The sequence below is a fragment of the Solanum verrucosum genome, unplaced genomic scaffold (genome assembly GCF_900185275.1).
Source record: "Solanum verrucosum unplaced genomic scaffold, falcon-dt-bn FXZP01000238.1, whole genome shotgun sequence".
NCBI lineage: Eukaryota > Viridiplantae > Streptophyta > Magnoliopsida > Solanales > Solanaceae > Solanum > Solanum verrucosum.
The window spans coordinates 1201915-1223121 of record NW_026020630.1 but is presented as its reverse complement, the minus strand read 5'-3'; the positions used below and the strand labels follow the sequence as shown (position 1 = coordinate 1223121).

At 27.8% G+C, this 21207-nt stretch overlaps 2 protein-coding genes and 1 non-coding gene across 3 annotated transcripts; all 3 read left to right on the top strand.

Moving 5' to 3' along the window:
* The first annotated feature begins 6605 nt into the window (after positions 1 to 6605).
* Positions 6606 to 6686, top strand: TRNAL-AAG (transfer RNA leucine (anticodon AAG)). The gene has a single exon. It is a non-coding gene; the product is annotated as a tRNA-Leu (tRNA).
* Positions 6687 to 8261: 1575 nt separating this feature from the next.
* Positions 8262 to 9043, top strand: LOC125811467 (uncharacterized). The gene has a single exon (XM_049490962.1). The coding sequence runs from the start codon at positions 8262 to 8264 to the stop codon at positions 9027 to 9029; it is 768 nt and encodes a 255-aa protein (XP_049346919.1). The 3' UTR covers positions 9030 to 9043.
* Positions 9044 to 15958: 6915 nt separating this feature from the next.
* On the top strand, positions 15959 to 16890 carry LOC125811471 (uncharacterized). The gene is made up of 2 exons (XM_049490970.1): positions 15959 to 16129; positions 16668 to 16890. The coding sequence occupies exons 1-2, from the start codon at positions 15999 to 16001 to the stop codon at positions 16801 to 16803; spliced, it is 267 nt and encodes an 88-aa protein (XP_049346927.1). The 5' UTR covers positions 15959 to 15998; the 3' UTR covers positions 16804 to 16890.
* Positions 16891 to 21207: the final 4317 nt, after the last annotated feature.

Sequence of the window (21207 nt, the reverse complement as noted above, 5' to 3'; positions counted from 1 at the left end):
AAAACAATTGGTGCATATTCTAATTTGGATTAATCTCACAATAGAGTGATGAGGATAAAATTTAAAAAGCTGTAGAGTGAAATATTGAAAGTGACCCTGAATTTGACGTGAATGATTAGTTTCATTTTCGATTTATTGACAACTTTAAAAATATTTATCTATTTGACTAATTGAATTTATATATACCTTTGATTTGCGTCATAATATACTCCTACATGAGCGTGATACTTTTAATGAAAAACTGAAAGAAGTGTTGAGAACCCTTAAATTTGACGAGAATTTAGAAATGTATTTCACTCATAAAACAAGATAAAAAATGTATGTAAGTTCAATTAATCAAGTACATACGTATTTTAAAATTAAATTAATAATTTACGTGAAATTTAAAAATATTTTCAATTATTATCTCAGAAAGAGGCAATTCCAAATAGTGCCTTAGATTCGGTCGCTCGAATACCGATTCGTTTTCATATCTTTTTAATTTTTTTAATCTCTTTTTTCACAAGATTAGATATTAGTATGTACTTTTTTTCTCTCATATCCCGTGCACCTGCCGCATAAAAGAGACACGTGCCATATAATTTTATTTTTATACGTGTCACCTTTCTTATTGGTACACTTGTTAATATTTCACTTACTAATTTTCCGCGTTGATCCGACATAATTTTTAAGAAAGCTTTAATTAGAAGTATATATTTTTTTATTTTAGAACGCTCAAATAGTTTGAAAAATAATGTGATAGAACGTAACTCCTTTGATTTTTACTAAAATAAATACAAAGAGAGTAATTTATTGTGTGTTTGGTGCGTGGTAAACAATACTTTTTTTATTTTTCGTTATGTAATTAATATTCATATTAAAATCTAATTAAATTTGTATTTGTATTTGTGTATTGTAATGTTTATTTGGCTATTTCTGATGGCGGTTTCCAACAAAAAGAAAAATTCAAGATTTCAATCTGAAACTTCTAATTAAAAATAAAAAAGATTTTAACTTACATATCACCACGATTTATAAGTAAATTCTCTAATGTTGTTCAACGAGGTTACTATATCAAGTTGTATTTTATTTAGGTAATTGATTGAGCTTATTATATGCAATTATAAATAATTATTTTTTAGTGTGAAAATTTAGAAGTTTGTCTTTTTTTTTTTGTGTTGGAAAGACCCTTTTTTAGTTTAGAAGTGCTACTTGATGGCAAATATATAACTATATTATATGAGGGTTGATGAGAATGACAAAAAAAAATGTCTAATTGCTTGATTATAATTTGAGTTTGGTTCATATATATTGTTAGATTTTTATTTTCTTGCAACTTAAGTTTACTCAAGAGGTCATGAGAGGTTGTTAGCTTCCAATTATTTCACCAATATTTCAATTTTAAAATAATTAAACCTCTAGCGTGCATCCATTTTCCTACGAGGAAAGTTATTTTTTCGATTCATGTATGTTCTTCTGGAATCTGGATCACAATATACTGATTATTTTATTTTTAAATTGAATTCATTCTATTTTATATTTACCGATTCTTTTATGAGACATTAATCAGGAATTTCTGTACCATTTATTAATCGAGCTATTTTTAAAACAATTTCCAAACTTGCAAAATCAACTACTACTTTTTTTTGTTCTTTTATTCCTTTTTCTCCACCCAAAATTTCTAATAAATAAATAAAAAATCTATGTTTAAGGAGAAACCAAAAGACAAAATCTAATCCAATCCTTTAATTGATAATTTATTTCATTAGCTACATAAGTTCTTGTCTTTTTTCAAGAAAAAAAATATAATTAATTCTTACTTTAATTTTTTAATGTTTAATTAATGAAGCGTTTATAATAGAACACGTCACTCTTTTTTATGTTTTAGCCTCTTTAAGTAAAAGAGCGGTCATTAGTTTCCCAAACCAGAAAGGAAGACAATAATTATCCAATTTTTAAAATGTTTATTCATGACCCACTCAACCAAGTGAAGTAAGAAAGGATGACCTTTATCATTAGGAAAAATACTAAAAAATTCAATTAAAAAAATAAAGTAATTTGATTAATCAAAGCTCCCATACCTACCATATGTTGCATATTGTTTGGCTCATTTGCAATATTATTTTAGTAGAAGTAAGATTTATTAGTTACTTTTTCTTCATATCTTTAAAAATTAGTCATTGTTTTAGAATTTCAATTTTTTTCGAATAAAATTTCAGGAAATGTTCTGAAGTTTCTCTCGTGAAATTTAAAATTTTAATATTTGAAAATATTAAAAGAAATAGTTTTTTTGTCCGTCAGGATGACTCAGTTGATTTGGAGGGTGGTTATCCACACGGATGACCCGGTATCAATCCCCCCTCAATGCCTTCTGAGTCAAGCCTGTCGCATAGAGTCTGCCTAGTACGGTATACATCACCTGTGTGGTTTGCTGGCTATTACAGGAGTTTACCCAGTGTGCACAAAGTGTGCTCACCACGCACAGAATACTCACCCCAAAGAGCAGAGGTTGTATCGATTGTGAGTTATCCTGGGTCCAAAAAAAAATCATTTTAATATTTTGTTTTACTGAAATTTAAATGTGAGATTTCATAATTTTCGATCAGGTGATATTATATTTTGACAATAATAAGCATTTAATGTCAATTGTTCTACATAGTAGTTGGTTGCACCTGAAAATCTTTAAGTGAAAGTTACCTTTGGACAAGGTAACTTATCAATCTATATCTATTTATTTCCCAACTAATTGAAGTGTGGACAAGCATGTGAATTGTCAAACTTTATATCCAACTAAGATTTGGTTCAATGTATGAATCTCATACAATATATGATCCTATTAATTACTAATCACATCTTAATTAGCTCCAAAATCAAGTCCTAATCAAGAAATAATAATGGTAGCATCCATTTCATTTTTTCACTATTCACCTTGTTAATTATTGTATTTTGTAACTTCTACAAAAGGTCCAAGTTTGATGAACAACTCATTAACACTACTTCCCTAAAAAGGTAAGTTTACCACCATTAGAATTTTCCATATCGAAAATGGTATTAAATAAGTGAGTTGAATTAAATTTTGATAGCTCAAAATAACACGAGTTGGAAAATGAATGAATCGTTAACATATTCAATGATTACTTAGGCTGAGATGAGTTAAATAATAAATTATAACTGATCAATTCGTTCAAATTTAACCTAATTTCGAATTTTTATTATTTTCTTATAATTTATTTAATTATCATTTACTAATTAATTTGGATTTGCGCCGAAAAGTCTCACGTTGGAGATAAAACGCTCCCTAACAAAAGTAATTTTGTATCTAAGAGGACGCAAACTTGAAACCTCTAATTAAGAATGATGAGTATTTATCAGTCCACCACAACCCTATCGAGATGATAATGGAATTGGAATTGGAATATCTAGAGGGACAGTAGGGTTTATACAAAAGCCAAAGTAGGCATCACCAACACTATTTTAATTCACTTTAGTTCATTGTACATATCAATGGTCAGATGCCTCTTCATTTATTTTTTCCATTTTATAATAAAAAAGACATATGTCTTTCACTTTGTGGAAATTATATTTTGGCCACATATTGCAATGTCCCCATCTCTAAGCACTTTGTACAACTTTTAGTGCACTACGTGTCACCTATTAAGTCTACTGTATATAATAAATTGGTTGTATTATCAGCCACATGCCATAATTTGGCCATTTTTTGCAATGTCCACATATTTATTTGTTTTTTTTTTTTGCGTTTGAAAGTCATCGACTAAACGAGTATTTTACAGAGAGTCGACTCTCATTAAAGGAAAGTAAGATGTCAAATTTGCTCTTGAATTTTCGCAAGCTAATTTAAATTTGCCCTTTATAAATAATTTAGGTTAAAATATACTTATGTCTTTTTAAATTTAATCTGAATATATTATTATTTACTAAGGACAAAGCTTTTCAATACGCGAGAGTTAGTTTCTTACAAAGGGAAAATAGTTAAATAGAAGAAGAATAATGAAATGATGTGGTTTATATTACTGCAAGTCGAAATTTGATTTGAAAGTGATAAAAAAGGGGTGGAGAAAGATTATGTCAAATTCTTACGATAAATAATATGACTATATGAGCACAACTGAAATTTATGAAGAGTTTGACCTTAAGCTATGTGAAATGGTCTGAATTTGATTCAAAATTTTAATGAAGAAAAAATTGTTTTGACGATAACTAATATTTTAAACTTTTAACGATACAAATTTTTCTTTGATTATCAATAGCAGGTCAAACCTCTACACAACTTCTTTAAATGATGATATAAATACATTTGATCCAAACATCTTATTAGAAGGAAAAATTTGGATTTTTTTTTGCCTTTTCACAATTCATCCCTAACTTTGATCAATCATATAATTTTCCCAACATTTTGGTGACTTTACCATGTGAATTTATATATGTGGGAATCTTGACATGAAGATTGATAGTTGCCAATAAATAGTCCTTCTGGCTAAACAACATGTGCCACGTGGGTTATTGGAATTGTCAAAATCAAGTTATAAATGTAATGACATTGACATAATTGGGCGGAGCTAACATTTCAGTTATAGATTCGATTGGATTTACTTCGATTTAAAAGATTAAAATTTTGAATAGATAAACTTCAAATATTAATTCTACCTCTATACTGATATGACAATTGGAATTAATCTACTTATTTTAGAGATAAGTTTAACTTATGTATATTAGTTTTAATTAAAAGAAAAATAAGATAATAAATTAAACGAAATGAGGTAGTAAATTTTAACAACACAAGTACTCAAATAAGGGAATGACACATCTTAATCAAATATAAAAGCTTTACAAAAACTTGAAACTCCTCATGATTTGTCAAATCTAGCTACATGCTAAATGTTGAAAAACTATTGGTGAAGTTGTCCATTAATTATAATTTCCATTTCCAAATTTTATGTCAAGTTTATAATATGTGTCAATAATCAAATTTCCTATTATGGTATTAATAATTTAATGGTGCCTCTCACAAGTGTATTGCTATAATTTGCTCCATTTGATTCTTTTCATTCTACATATTGATATCCACATCTTAGCATGCCACGTCAAGAGTTATGAAATCAGTGATGTGATCAAAATATAAAGAAGTAAATATACAAATAAATTGAAAGAAATTCACCATCTATTATATATGCATAAAAATAATTTTAACAAATTATAAGTGGTGCAATCTTCCATTAAAGAGTGTTTATATTTAAACCCCCTTGGTTATTCCTAGTTCCACCCCTATAAAATCAAACGCCAGATACTTTATATATTAAATTGTTCCTAATTATTTTATATATCATGTTATTATCACAAGTAAAATTAAAATTTGAACTTTATAACTTCTAATTTTTGAATAGCTGCTTCGCATACTAATATTTAAATTAATATATATAAAATATTTTTATTGAATTCGATTGAAACCGTAATTCGAACGTTACCTTCACCCAAGTCGGCAGGGGGGATGTATAGAACTTTTTGTTGGAAAGTTCAATTTTGTGTTGCCACAATCAAATAGAAGAAATAAAATGAGAAACTAGTATGATTTACATAGTAAAACTTTTTTGGTGAAGAGGCGTCGATTAATTTTCTTTATTCCCATTACTAAAAATAGATCGGAAATTGATGGTCAAAATTGACAGACATCCTTTAGTAATAACTTGCAATAGAGTAAAAATCAATGTTCGTTTTTTTTTTGTGGTATTCATGTATTTTTGCATAAAAGTACTCCATAGAAGTTTGTTGATTTTCCTTTAAAAGAAAAATAGACGCACTTCCGTCGATTTAGTTTTAAAAAAGTTCATTGACTTTCTTTACAAGTATAAAATTTTTTTTTTTTTTTTTTTTAAAAAATAAAAATAAAAAATATATATATAAATACCTTTTCGTATTTTAATTTCTTTTAGTGAGAATTTTGATTCCGACCTCAGTAAACCAGTAGAGAAGACTTGGCTGAAAGGCTAAAACAAAAGAAGTCTGCATATCCATAAGGGCTTTATATCATGGGCCTAAAAGTAAAGGCCTACACTGATATTCATATGGAAGCCATATCCACAACTCGTTTAGAAATGATAAATTTAGTCTATAAAAATATGATTCAATCGGCTTAAATTTAGTCCGATTACAATTCGTTTTAGTTCAACCTATTTTAATTCAAATATTTGATAAATTAAACCTATTTTATTTTGATTAAATTCAATTTAAACTGCTCATTTGATATTTTTGTTAAAATGTTAAACAATATTGAGCTGCTATCACTTACAAGTTACAACCATTGCACATACAATAAAGTTAATGCTGAATGTTATGGAATTTTCAATTTCACGTCTGAATCTTCCATACTTTATTTTGAAATTCTATTTATGAAATTTAAAACTTAATAATAATAACAACTATTTTTCAATTATAAAAACTGAAAATTATTATTTGTGAATGTTCCACTACTTAAAATAAATAATCTAAAATGTCACAACTCACAAGTAATGAATTTAAACTCTCCTTTTAACTGTGGTCAAATACCCTTTTCATCATAATGCCTTTGATGCTATGTTATAATAACTAATTCAATAAGCCCTAATAACATTGTTGAGATGGCCGAGTTGGTCTAAGGCGCCAGATTAAGGTTCTGGTCCGAAAGGGCGTGGGTTCAAATCCCACTCTCAACAATTTATTTTTTTCATTCCACTCTCAACAATATTATTATTTTTCGTAAATATAGTAACATCTTAGAATTATATTTTTCAAAAATAAGTTATCATTAAATTTGTTAATTTACCCTTCTTTTGTCTATGGTTTATGTTAAAAGAAAAATTACTAGAAGCCAAAATATGAATTTAAGCATAGAAATGAGAAATGATTTTATAATAGACTTGTTTCGCAGTTCGAGGAGAAAGTTCAACAAGGTATCAGTCTTCTGTAATAGAAAAACAAATTTCCAATTTTTGGATTCTTGGATAAAAGATTAAAAATCAAACAGAAAGTTGTCTTTTACCACTGAAAAATTAAAAATGAGAAAAAAAAGACAATAAATAGAAAATGACTTGTATACTTGTTAGGTGGCCTCTGTGACAACTATTTGTCACCTTCAGAAAGACACCTCAATGGTGCTTCCTATTCTAAACCAAAGCAAAACCTTCTTTTAATAAGAAAAATAGAATAGTTCGGTGTATAACGTATTTCATGTTCATACAAAGTCTGGAGAAGGATCGCGTTTTAAGAAGTATGATATAGATAGTTTATTCTAATATAAGTATTAGTGACATTTTTATCACTCGAATTTGTGGCTTATAGATCACACGCAGGGGCTAAGCTAGCAAGGGTCAAGGGAGTTAATTTGAATCTCCTTCAACAAAAAATTACACTATTATATTTGATTAAATTATTTTTTATGTATTTATAATAGATATTGAATTTTCTTTGACCTCTCGTATATATACTTTTTATATTCTAAATCTTTTTAATGAAAATTTGATTCATCACGTGAAAATAAGTTTATATTATTCCAAGGTTCCCCTTCTTGGAACATAAAATAAATGGTTGATATAAAGTTGGCTATTTTGACTTCAAACTGTCAGAAAGGTTTGTTTTTATGAGAGTTAATTAATAAGGTTATTTGGCTTATTAGTAACTTAGTTTTCCACTATTCTTTATCATAACTCTAGTATCAAATGAAACAACAATTCCATACGATAAAACAATTTAGAATCGACTATATGAATTCATAGTCTATCATAGTTCCCCATTTGAAAATATCTTAAACTAATGTATACAACATGAAAGTGAAAATAAATTAAAGAATATTACTCTATATTTCCTACTGGTATAAAAATTTCGATAGAACTAATTGGAAGATTCCAAGAAATTAACAGGTGGTCTTAAAAGTAATGCGCTAACATGACTATTTGTGGAAATTCTAAAAGATTGAGCGAGCGTTTGACCATAGATTTTGAATCAGATTTTATAAATTTATCTTCAAATATGTGTTTGACCAGAAAATTTATTCAGTTAAAATATTTTTTCTCAAGTTCTCGATTTTCAACTTCAAAACCTATAATCAAACTGGAGTCGAAGTTGATCAAATTATAGGTAGTTTGAGATAAAATTTACTTTATTGTCCCAACTTACAATAAAGAAAATAATAATAATAATAATAATTTCCCGCCAAAAAAATTACCTCAATCCTTCCAAATTCCCATATATTTATAACATTCCCTCACTCTCAAAAACACACACACACACACATGAAGTCTAGTACTTCCAAGATAATAATGGGAGCAATATTAATAATGGTGGTAACCCTTGCAATAATTCTAGGCCTACTCTTAGTTTTTCTTGTTGAATTTTTTTGTTCTCTCTTACTTAGTAGGCGCCAACGGTCAAAAACACCTGTTAATTCCGGAACAACCTCCATCACACAACCATCACCACAATGTCAACGGTCAAAAAGGGGTACAAATTTCGCAATAACCTCTACCACACAACCACCACCACTAGAGTGTCAATCAATTGCTCCAATTACAAGTAGTCATAGTAGCTTTTATGCACAATTAGGGGTTCTTCATGTTCCAAGAACTTACCTCTTTCCTAAAATTTCCACTAAAGATCATCACAACATTGATGATCTTGAAATAGTCCAAAATATGTCATACCCTAAATTAGTCCATGAAGTACAATCACATCAATGTAGCACTAGTAGTACTACTATTGAGGAACAATTTATTTACATATCAAATCCAATTTATGATAACACAAAAATTGATCATGATACCCCATTTGAAACGCCAGATACATCCCCCTCTTGTCTCGAATTAATCATTGATAGTTCTTCGGAGGAAGGAGAAGAAAATTGTGGAATATCAACATGTTCTAGTACACCTTCTTCAGTACTATTAACTCCGATGAAGAAACTTCCAATCGAGGCATGTTCAATTTCACTAAGAAGTGGCTCTATTAATAGTAACAATTATACTTCTTCCTCTGGATCTCCATGTACTTCTCCTTCTTGGTAAAATTTGCAAAAAAAATTAATAATCTATGTACTTAAATTTGTTTTATTAGGGTTTGTTTAGATGTTCTTTGTTAGCTTAGTTTGTTTAGTTCTTTTTATTTTCTTGTTTAGTTATTTTTGTTGATGTAATAGACTAATAGGGATGCTAAAAAGGTGGTGATAGAATGACTAATATTATCTCTCTGTCCCAGTTTATTTGGCATACGTTCCTTTTTAATTTGTCTTAAAAAGTTTTTTTTTTTCTATATTTAGAAATAATTTAGTTTTAAATTTTTGTTTATCCTTAATGCTAGGTCACTTGGTACTCCAAGAAATGATTATAATAGTTCTTCTCCTCCTTGGTGAAATTTGAATTTTTTTTTATATGTGACTAAATGTTATGGTAGACTTTAAGTGATGCACGTTTTTTTTAATATGTCTCAAAAAGAATATTATGTTTATATATTTAGAAATAATTGACACATTAGGAAGTGACTCTAATATTAACAATTACTCTTTTTATTCCTTTTTATCTCCATCTACTTCTCCTACTTAGTGAAATTTGCAAATAAAACTTAATTTTTTTTTCTAGTTAGGCATTATTCTAATTATGTTTCTTTTAGCTTTAATAGGGATGCTAAAAAGGTGGTGGAAATTAGAATGACTAAAATATTAGAAAGTTTTTAAGGCGTGACTATGGGTGCACTAAGAACTAGGTCACGCCAAATTGTCTCTTTATGTATTCTAATATAAAATGACATTTGTTGTTTTTAAGTACTTTTCTGATTTTATATTTGTATAATCATAAATCATTTCATCAGGGGAATGAAATCGAACGGAAACAAAACATTTTTAGCTATTGAATGGAAGAGGGAACACAAGTCCCACAAAGAGATTACAAATTCGATGGTGTCAATTGGGATCCGTGGATTGTTGCTCTCTTACGAAGCGTTTGACCTAATAGGTTTCATATTATGTTAATTCGAACTTACTCGATTTGTTTAGTTGACATTTTATAATGCAATCATTTAATTTTAGAGGCTGACCTTATATAATCTAACTTGATGACATACTTGTACAATTTTTTTGACCTAAAACTCTATATAGATCAGTCAATGAAGTCTAAAATAAAAAAGAAAAGTTATCATATAAACCAAATGAAGAGAGCAAAAAATAATTATTAATAGTGTTTGGAGCACATAATTTGTTATACTACTACAACACATAACTTAGTGTATGTAAATCTACTTTTGGAGTTTGAAAAAGGATAGGTAAACCTGAACTTTATCACTATCGCGAAGATAAAAAAGTTATTTCGGATCCTCAACTCGAAATAACATGACTTGTCAATTTTCATATAACATGTTAAAAAATACGGAAAATAATGATAAAAAACTTTACACTAACACAAGTAAAATACAATTTTGGTGTTGGGAATGAGAAGGTGCATGTGAAGAGGGGTGGACCAAAAGAAAGACTAGAATAGAGTCAAAATTTATATCTCTATTTTTCATGTTAAAAAGGGACCCCTCATTTGTTAATATTTATTGAAAAATACAAAAAAGCTTGAAAAAAGAGAAACCTGTGAGATCTTTTGTATTTTTAGTAAAGGACTATTTATGTTAGTCTCGATGCATGGCAATGAACCCAATGAAACAAAAAATCTACAACTAGATTCTTCTCTAAACTAAAATATAATCAAATTTAGGAGCGGAGCTAGTATAGAAAATACGAATTTGATATAATTTAATAATTTTAATTTAAGCTTTTATCCGACCCAAGCCCAATTGTATTTATACTTTTAATAATTATGTGTTTTTATCATTAATTAAGAATTTTCTATCATATATTGAAGAAGATACACCTTTATATATATTTATTTGCTACCAGATACACTAAAAGAGAGAGAGGGGGGGGTGGGTCTACCGAGATTGGGAGGGAGGCGAGTGAGATAGTCATGTATCTCAGATACATGTGAATCACACTAGATATATGTATTTGTATATATCTGGTGTGATTCACGGGTATTTGGGATACCATATACATAGGAGAGTGGTGAACAAAATTTGTTATGTATCTCAGATACATGTGAATTCACTTAGATATAATGTATTTAAAACAAATTACACATAATTTTGACTCATGTATCCCGAGATACATGTATATGAACGCATCAAAATCTAGTAAAATTTGTAATATTACAAATTAGAGTGTATCTAAGTAATTAATTTCTACACTAATGACATGATTTCTGTAAGTTTTTCAATTTTTTATAAGATATTTATTTGGACGTTGTCATTTAAGTTGTATAATTTAACTAATATCCACTACACTGACCAACATTTCCCATTGGTACATTATTTTACATACATTGAATATTGAGGTTTTTTCTTTTATTAATATTTTTGGAATCTTCATTTTATTTTTTCAAATTTCAACATATATTTGTGATTCTTCTGGGGTGAAGTATAGTTAGTGGATTAGTTGTTATTGCTCACATCTTTTTGATTGTTGCTTCACACACATTTTCTTGCATATGATATGGACAACTTCAAACATATTATGTATCCAATTTTAGTATTATATTTCTAAAGTTGGACCAAATATATATTTCCTGACCTTGTTAAGGCCACAATTCCAATAAAAAGAATATTGGAATATTATGATAGTAACTTCAGTAAAAAATATCGGAAATTGACTTGGTAAATTATTATATGTTTGAAATTTGCCAAGGTCATAATTTTAGTAGAAATCTTTGAAGTTTGACCTTGTCAAGTTCATAACTTCAATAAATTAAAATGTCTGAAGTTAACTTTGGCAAGAGATACAAAACTTCAGTAAAAAATATTCAATGTTTGTCTTTCACAAGATCACACTTTCGACAAAAGTATGTAAAATCAAACGAAAATTTTAAAATTAAGTCGTGTATATTTAAAAGTTGAATCCAAAATGAGTAAACTTGCAATAGCTTTAAATATTATAGATAAATTAAATGACGATAACAAAAAATAATATATGTTATACACTTCACACGCCAATTCTTCTTAAGAAAAAAATATTCAAATTTGTCTTTTGTCATGGTAATCAATGTCGTTTCGACATATGATATATATCCTAATAAATAATCCTTGGGGCAATTTCTTGATTAAAATCCATACAATCATTCTTCTATCACCATCATCTAATTAAGAGACACATTTTGAATGACATCAAATATAAACATTCAATGTTTACTCGAGTTTGATCCGAAAATCTTCCGAAAACCTCTTTACCTCCACGAGATAGTGATAAAATTTGTGTGCATTCTATCCTCTCCAGATCCCACTAATTAATTGAATTTCATTAAATATGTTGTTACGTTTTGTAATAGCAAGAACACATGTTGGTAAAGGGAGAATGAGATAGATACGTATGGTTAATAAGGTTTAAAACAAAAAAAAATAAAATATCTACTTAGTTCATTGTGTGCGTTAGGAAAAGAGTATAATACAAAATTCTTAATTCATGAATTTAATTAATTATCGGGTTTTGCAAGTCAAAGCTTTTACTATTTGATATCTTTTTTGAAATTGAAGAAATTTAACTAAACATGCTCCGCAAGGTATGATGTTCATATTAAAGAGTCTCATATTAGATGAGAAATGAATGAGCAATTTTCTTATATGACTTATAATTCGAGCTAGTTTTTGGAATTGAGTGAACCTCAACATTCATTTCTTTACGTTTACCTACTCAAATATGAGGATATTGCAATAAAAAAAATATATAATAAAGAAGTATTGAAAAACTCTGAAGGTGGCACAATTTTTTAGCTTCGTCGTCAAACTATTGACAGCCTTAAAAACACTCCTCTACTTGACTAACTAAATTTAGATACACCCCTGATTTGCTACATGACATAACAAGTGTTCTCAAACTCTTGTAGGAGCATGGGACTCTTAATAAAAAAAACTAAGAGAAGTGTTGAACACGTTCCTAAACTTGACGAGAATATAGAAATGTATTTCACTCATGTTACAAGATCAGTATTGTATTTAGATTCAGTTACCCAAGTAAAGAAGTGTTCTTAAAACTGTCATATCAAATTTAAGAATGTTTTTAGGCTTAAGTCATCAGCGGCCTCTTAAAGTTGCCCGCATAATTCACTTAGACACCTCAACTAAGACTAGTACCTATTGAACACTTTTACCAATATAAAAATTGTTCCTATTAGGCATTTTTTTATAATCAGCAAAATATATGAAGAGTGTGTGATACACTTGCGGTGACGTGGTAAAATGGCTAATTAAAAAATAACATGTGGCACTGGGCCCCGAAATTATAAAAAAAAATAATTTTGTTTAAAATTATTTCAAACACTTTTTATATCTAATTTTGTTTAAAAGAAAAAGAAAAAAAAATGAAAATGTCAACCTATTCTACCCAACCCCACCCCTACCCACCCCCCTTTCATCTTCATCTTCTTCCCAAAACACATTCTTTCTCAAATCACAAAACCTAATTCTTTTCAAATAACTTGAAGATTAACTTTAAAAAAATATATATATACATTTTCATACTAAGAGTGAAGAAGAAAGAAAATTTTGCCGGCGGTTATTCATTTCTACATCGATGACAAAATGAAATTGATAGCTCAAAAATTAATTCTTTCAATTTTTTGAATATCATTTTTGATAAATTTAATGGGTTTATATATGAATTTGAGTAAAAAATTTTGTTCGAAAATTTTGATAAACAAATATCGGCTAACTTTTTTTATATGTAACAATCATTTATCTTCTTTCTTCTTCTTCTTCATATTTGTTCCTTATTTTTATGAGATTTGAAATAAATCATACTTCTTTCAAATCTGAATCTTCATAGTTGATTTTCATTTATCTTCATATTTGAAAGAAATAATATTATTTTTTTATAAAAAAGAAAGGAAAACAATGTTGGAGCTAAAATAAAGAATGTTTTGCAAACTAAAGTATGAAGAGGATGATAGGTAGGGAGTGGGGTATTTTTCTTTTTTTGAAAAAAGTGTAAATGAAAGAAGAAAAATGTTTTTAATTTAATTATAATGCCAAGTGTCAATAAAAGAAGAAAAATGTAAAAAAAATTCAAAAAGACACTATTTTGAATTTGAATCTTTTCACGCACTTTAGGGAAGTGCAAAACATATTTTTTTCCATATCAGTGTTTTGTGTTTAGTAGGTACATGTTTTGAACAATTTAGGTGCTCAATAGGTACAAGTCTTAGTTGAGGTGTCTGCGGACAACTTTAAGGGACGGTCGATGACTTAAGCCATGTTTTTAATACGTCAAAATTTGACATGAATTTACCTTGATTGGACTATAAATTTATTAGATTGCTTTGGATAAGGGATCCATTTTTTTCTATTTGTAAATTATTTGTTCTGAATATAGCAGATATGACAACAATAGATGAGTAATATTATGGGCCTATGGCCCATTTGTCAATTGATTTATTGAAAACAGATCCATGAACAACAATCACAACCATCTAGGCAGGAAATGAAATGGTCCAGATAAGGACCCTGTGCCATCTGTCAATTTCTTCCACAATAAAAATTAGGGAAAAGACTCAAATATGCCATCGAACTTTCAGAAAAGGCTCATTTATGCCATCCGTTAAAAGTTTGTCTCATCTATGTCATTACTGTTTAAGAAAAGGCTCATTCATGCCATTATTTTTTAACGGTGGTTTTGCAAAACCATTTTTTACACGTGGCCAATTATAATTCGGCCACGTCATTATTTTTTTCAGAATTTTGATTTTTTATTATTAAAATAATAATGACGTGGTCGAATTATAATTGGCCACGTGTAAAAAATGGTTTTGCAAAAAATGTTTGTTCAGAATTTTGATTTTTTATTATAAAAAAAAATAATGACGTGGCCGAATTATAATTGGCCACGTGTAAAAAATGGTTTTGCAAAACCACCGTTAAAAAATAATGGCATGAATGAGCCTTTTCTTAAATGGTAATGGCATAGATGAGCCAAACTTTTAACGGATGACATAAATGAGCCTTTTCTAAAAATTCGATGACATATTTGAGCCTTTTCCATAAAAATTATTCAATTGAAATATGAACAATATAATATAAAAGTTCAATATTAAATATACTATGATAAAAAGGGAAATTGAATCTAATTTAGCTCTGAAGAATAGTTCATGGTTTAAGGATGGCTCAAGAAATTAAAAAAAAACTATTACTATTGTATTATTTTCTTCATTTTTAATATATTAAAATCTAATAATTATTTGTTTCTATTTTATCCTTAATATTAATTACTTATTCTTTATATCCTTTCTCAAGGCGTAAAACTATCAATTAATAGGGATGACAATTGGGCGGTTGAGTCAAATTTGGGCGGGTCATAATGGGTTAAAACAACAATCGGGTCAAGATCCAAGCCAATCCAAATTTACTTTGATTAAAACGGGTTAGGTAATAGGTTATATAATGGATCAAGACCCAACTCAACTCAATTTTTACTAAGTTTAATTATTTTATTTGTTCTTTTAAACTATTTTAGTACTTAATTTTTTTTTTTATTATGACTATATTTAACATATTAAATTGAAAAAAAAAATTAAAATATTTTGACAAAATTTCTTATAAGCCAATTGAGGTTACATATCAATCCAATATTTAATAGGTTGAAATGAGTTGAGCTAATAAATATACGGGTCAATAACTCGCCTAAATTTAAACGAATTAAAAATATGTACAAAGTTCAAAATGGATACAGTAAAAATGAACGGATAGAATATTATCGAAAGGACACTAAAAACAAAAAATAAATAGACCGCTTTACCTAATTGATTACTTTTTCCAACCTCACATATTTATATTTGCTTAAAAGATAATAATTATAATATAATCTCCAATTATTTTCCTAGAAATACTAACCTCTTGACATTTGTCTTTCTTCAACTAGAGAAAGCCTTTTTTTTCTTTTCTCTAAAAAAAAAAAACTAATGGCTTCCCAAAAAGTTATCACTGTCATCACTACTTCCTCCGATATCTCCACCGGAGATTCACACCCGCCGGCGAATTGTCCGAAAGGACACTGTTTGTGCTCTCCGACGACCCATCGAGGGTCGTTCAGGTAATTTTAATTGGATAATCAATGGCGAAGTCAGAATTTTCATTCAATTTCTACGGATGATGAATTTGTTTGTTATGAGAGACAAATTCATGATTTGAAGTTTTAAATTTTTTTGTGATTTCAAATTAATTTTTAGTTTTTACTTTTATAATTATTCGAATCAAAGCATCGTCAAGGAGGACAATAAAGTTTAAGCAAGTTTCATTTCAAACACCCATCAAGAAATTACTTGTTACTAGATTCTCAATAAATATTTTATCTACGTAAAAAAAAATTACTGAATTTTCGAGAACTCTGTACTTTAATCCTCCTTCACTTGTTTTGTTCGTTAAAAAAATACATTACGTAAATACCGGAAGATGATGGTTTTAGTTTTTAAGAATATATATAAGAAATTATTTAACTTTATATATATTGTGTAATTTTTGGATGATATTTTTTTCTCCGTACGTCTTTACCGAATATGGAAAAAATATATACTCTTATTGTTTTAGTTTGAAATTTGAAGATCAAACTAACTAATGTTCGGTAATATTAGGTGCAGGTACCACCGTACCTCTGGTGAGACAACAAGTACTGCATGGTTCAAGAGATCAAAATCCATGCCTGTTAATAAGAATAATAATAATAATAATTTGTCATCAATTTCTCCTAAATCAGTTCAATCTACTTAATTAATTACTAGTAATTTGTACTTTTTCCTATATATATGTTTCAGTTTTACTGGATAAATGGAAAAGTACTTGTTTTTTTTTCTTGAATATGTACAGTATAGACTTGATATTGCATTTTTTTGGCGGAATCAAAATTTGAAGTGTATAAGTTATGAAAATTTTCAGTAGCTTGTTTAAGTTACTCGAGTTACAATTAATATTTATCTCTACTTTGATGATTTTTTTATACAAATATAACATTTAAGAGAAAATTATCAAAATTCGTTTGAATTTGTACATGTTCTGCCTTACAACTCACAAGTTACAAGCTTACCTTAGGTTATGTTACTACATGTAAAAATTTGTGAAGGCAGAGATGGTCATGACATAATTTGATTAAACTTCGAAAAATATACATTTAAAATTAGGGATAAGGGTCTGAAAAATACTTCAATTTTAGTCGGATATGTTGTTGCGATACTAAACTTTTATAAGGACCTATTACCTCCCTAGACTATTTAATATCGTATTTTTTACACCCTGAACTATTTAATAGTGTATTTTAAAGATATATATGTGCCCACGTGGACACATTACTATTTATAATTTTGCATTGTTTTTTATGTCCACGTGGACTAATATATATGTTTAAAATATGATATTAAATAGTCTAGGGAGGTAATAGGTCCTCATGAAAGTTTAGTATCGCAACAACAAATTCGATCAAAGTTGAGATATTTTTTAGACCCTTATCTTTTAAAATTAAGTTAAAAAGTTTATATGATTAATTGTGATTGAATATTAATATAAAGACGAATTTTGTAAATGTAAAATTAAAAAAAATAATCCTAAAACATTTTTTTTCAAGTTGAAATAATGTATTATTTTAATAAAAAACATTTATTTAAAATAATTTTTAGATATTATTTAAACATTTCAAATTTTTATCTTATTCGTAGTCAAATGGCTCCTAATCTTTTGTGCCTTTTTTTTTTTTGGAGATGGCATCAATATAATGATTCATGTTTTCTTTAATGTGAGTATTACTTTCAAAGCTTTTAATTTATTATAATAGCATAATAGCCATTGCTTACTCAACACTTATCAATTATCATTGACTAGAAATTAATAATGGATAAGATAAAACATAATAAGAGTGGTTGTTGAAGTTGTTTGATGTTCAATTAGTGATAATTCACAAATATTTTTTTTTAATTAAAATTTGAAACTGATTTTTTATAAGTAGAAATAGTCACTCTTATATCTTTGAAGTTTTACTTGTACAATTGAAAATTGCAAAATAGTGATTATTTTTCAAAAAATATTAAAAAGCAAATTATAAACACAATATATATATGATCTAGACATATGAAAACATGTTTTATATATCTTCTCATGTTATATTCAGTTTCAAATAGCCTTCATATTTTTCTTTAATATATTTACTATGCAATTTTCACTTTAGAAAAGATATATATAAAATTTCCTCTATCTATTTTGTATTGCTTTTTCACAGCATTTTAAATTGCGATCGCTTCAACAATTATGATTTTTCACAAATTCAATTAGGGATCAATGGACGTGAAGCAACACACCTTGCTATTCATAATAACCAAATCAATACTTGTCTTCTTAAATTTACTACTTCCGCTATTTTATATTAACTGGATTTTTGGAGAGTTTTTCATTGTTTAAAATAATTGAATTGTTCAAAGTTTACGATGTGTTTGAAATTTTTTCCATATTTATCCTTTCCTTTAATGAAGTTTGATAATTTCTAGGAGACAAATTGCACTATTTATAAAGTTACATCTCTTTATGATTTCACAAAGAATAATAGTGGAAACTAGAAAATATGATTTAAATTATGTCCTTAAATATTTTTCTTGATAAATGTGCATTATCTCATAAATTCAGTTAAATATGAAATAGATGGATGATGATTATTATTATTATTATTATTATTATGTGGGGTAGGGTGAGTGAGAAATGCCATCAATTATTGTAAACCAACTGAATAGAACCTTAGTAGCTATTATAGCATGGGACCAATTTTATTATTTTATTTTCATAAAGGCGTGGGAATCTATGTTTTCATTAACTATCACGCAATTGGAGGGAGGAAAATATTTCAAAATTATCTTCATTGTTTAAAGTGGATAATACAACAATTTTTTTTGTGATCAAATTCATTTGATGGATATCTTAATTATAATACTAAATAAATTAAAAGAAAAAGGATAAATTTAAAATTGATAATGAATATGAAGTGAGTCACTTGATAGATATATATCATACTATAATATTAAGATGTTCTATATGTTGAAAATGACTTGTGGGAAGAAGAAATTGGACACCAAATAAGAAAAAAGCTGTGTATCCACACCATCAACCAACTAACTAATTTCATCGCAGATTGTGGTGAGATGGTTCAGAAGTCCTCCACTCTTAGTCAGAGTCGGATCTAGAATTTGGAGGTCCTGGGTGCCACATCATTCAAGTTAGATAAACGGGTCGGTTGCTTTAATTTTGGGTTACAATTCGGGTTATTATTCTTTTCGATTTTTATAAACAAATCGATCAAACATGCATGTTAGTAATATTTTCTTTGAGATATTCTGTGATTCGAGATAACTAAACAATTCAATATTTTTTTTAGGAAGTAAAGGCCTTATTCACTTGGACTTTTGAGGAAAACATAATTTTTTTCACATTAAAATTTGAGCTTGTATAAACCATCTTATAGTGTTAACTGAATATATTCATATTCCATTGACTTTATGTGTTGTTGCAGATATATAGTAGAGATAATAACATAGTAGTTTCAACCTAGTCTTCTTACTTAGCAAGAATGTCGGTGAAGATAGAAAGAATCTTTAGATTGAAAGAACTCTAGTAATAATATTCATCATTTTAAAACTTATATTTTTTAAAAATAACTATTTAAATACATTCTTAATAATATTTATCAATAACTAGTGAAAGTTAAAAAAATTAAGAATTAACTACAGTGAAAATGAGTCAATTTGAATTAATAAAGTATAGTAAATAAATAAGAATGAATGGAAGAAAAAAAACTAAAGCCCTTCACACATTAATAAAAAAAAAAGCTTCACACGTATGGCATATCATGCCCTTCGCCACTTGAACCATTCATCACTTTGTTCAATGAGTGACCAAGTTAATATATATTAATTTCTGATACATATATATACAAAGATTTTTCCGAAATTACTGGGTGCCGTGGCACTCCCACCCGTACCCTTAGATCCGCCCCTGCTCTTAGCTAGTGGTCTTATATTTAGGCCACCCCTGCTATGATTTTTTTGTTGGAACGTTATTTTCAGAAATAATTCCCTAATACACGAATTCAAATTTAATCAGATTTCCATGCAGATATTGCATATTGAATGGGAAATAAACAAAAAACTAACTAATTTCTCTCATAAGGGTGTTAAAAAAAGATTTTTTAGTATGAATTTGATAACTAAGTAAAATATAAAAGAATAAACTTTTACTTCTTATTTAACGACAAATGAGGAGATCAAAAAAATATTATTATTCCATATAAGTATATTCACTAAAAGATTTCATTAATTTTAATATTCATATCATAATTTACACATTAGGATATTCATATAACTTGTCCAGATAACACCTCAAAAATCTTTTAGAATAAGGAATTACTATTTTTGCAAAAGTTATCCGAAGAATAGGATATATTCCTTGTAAGATGATACACTTCTTTGATAATTGAGCCACTTATTTGTCCTTTGGCTTAGTTGCTTCGTTTAATGACCTATTTTGATTTGACTCGGAATTTTTTTAAAAATAATTATTTTTTTAAAATTTTATAATTTTAAATTAAAGATATAATAAAATTAAAATAGTTATTAATACTATGATCTTAAATCTATTATGTAGAAAATTGAAATACAAAATTTATTAAAAAATAAATTATTTTTTTAAACGAACTAAAAAAGAAAATAAATCAAATAAATTAAAACGAAGGGAGTATACAACTCTTGAGTGTGTCTTTTGTTATCATCACATAGTGGAGTGGAGATGGAATTGATTACGATCATAAAAGAACAACTAAAGTATGGCACGTTTGCTATAGTTACTAAGGTTACGTGAAAGTCGAAGATTTATCGAAAATATCCTTTCATTTCTATTTTCATAATAAATTCACATCTAAAAAATAAAAAAAATAGTGACAACAAAAATTTTATAGCGTGGATTAGCAACGGAGAAAATTTAATTAGCTCGGAGCTTTTTGACAATGTATTAAATTACTTATCCTCTCAAATTTTCCATCGTCATTTTCAAGAACCATTACGAAGTCAAAAAATTTATTATAAGAGTTTTCAAAATTTAATATATTTAATTAATTACCTTTTAATCAACACAGCTCTGCACTTCACT

Bases quoted from the DNA above. Each gene is read 5' to 3' on its own strand.
- LOC125811467 (XM_049490962.1), top strand. From the start codon at position 8,262: ATGAAGTCTAGTACTTCCAAGATAATAATGGGAGCAATATTAATAATG.
- LOC125811471 (XM_049490970.1), top strand. From the start codon at position 15,999: ATGGCTTCCCAAAAAGTTATCACTGTCATCACTACTTCCTCCGATATC. The intron at 16,130-16,667 runs GTAATTTTAATT...CGGTAATATTAG, and splicing joins ACCCATCGAGGGTCGTTCAG to GTGCAGGTACCACCGTACCT.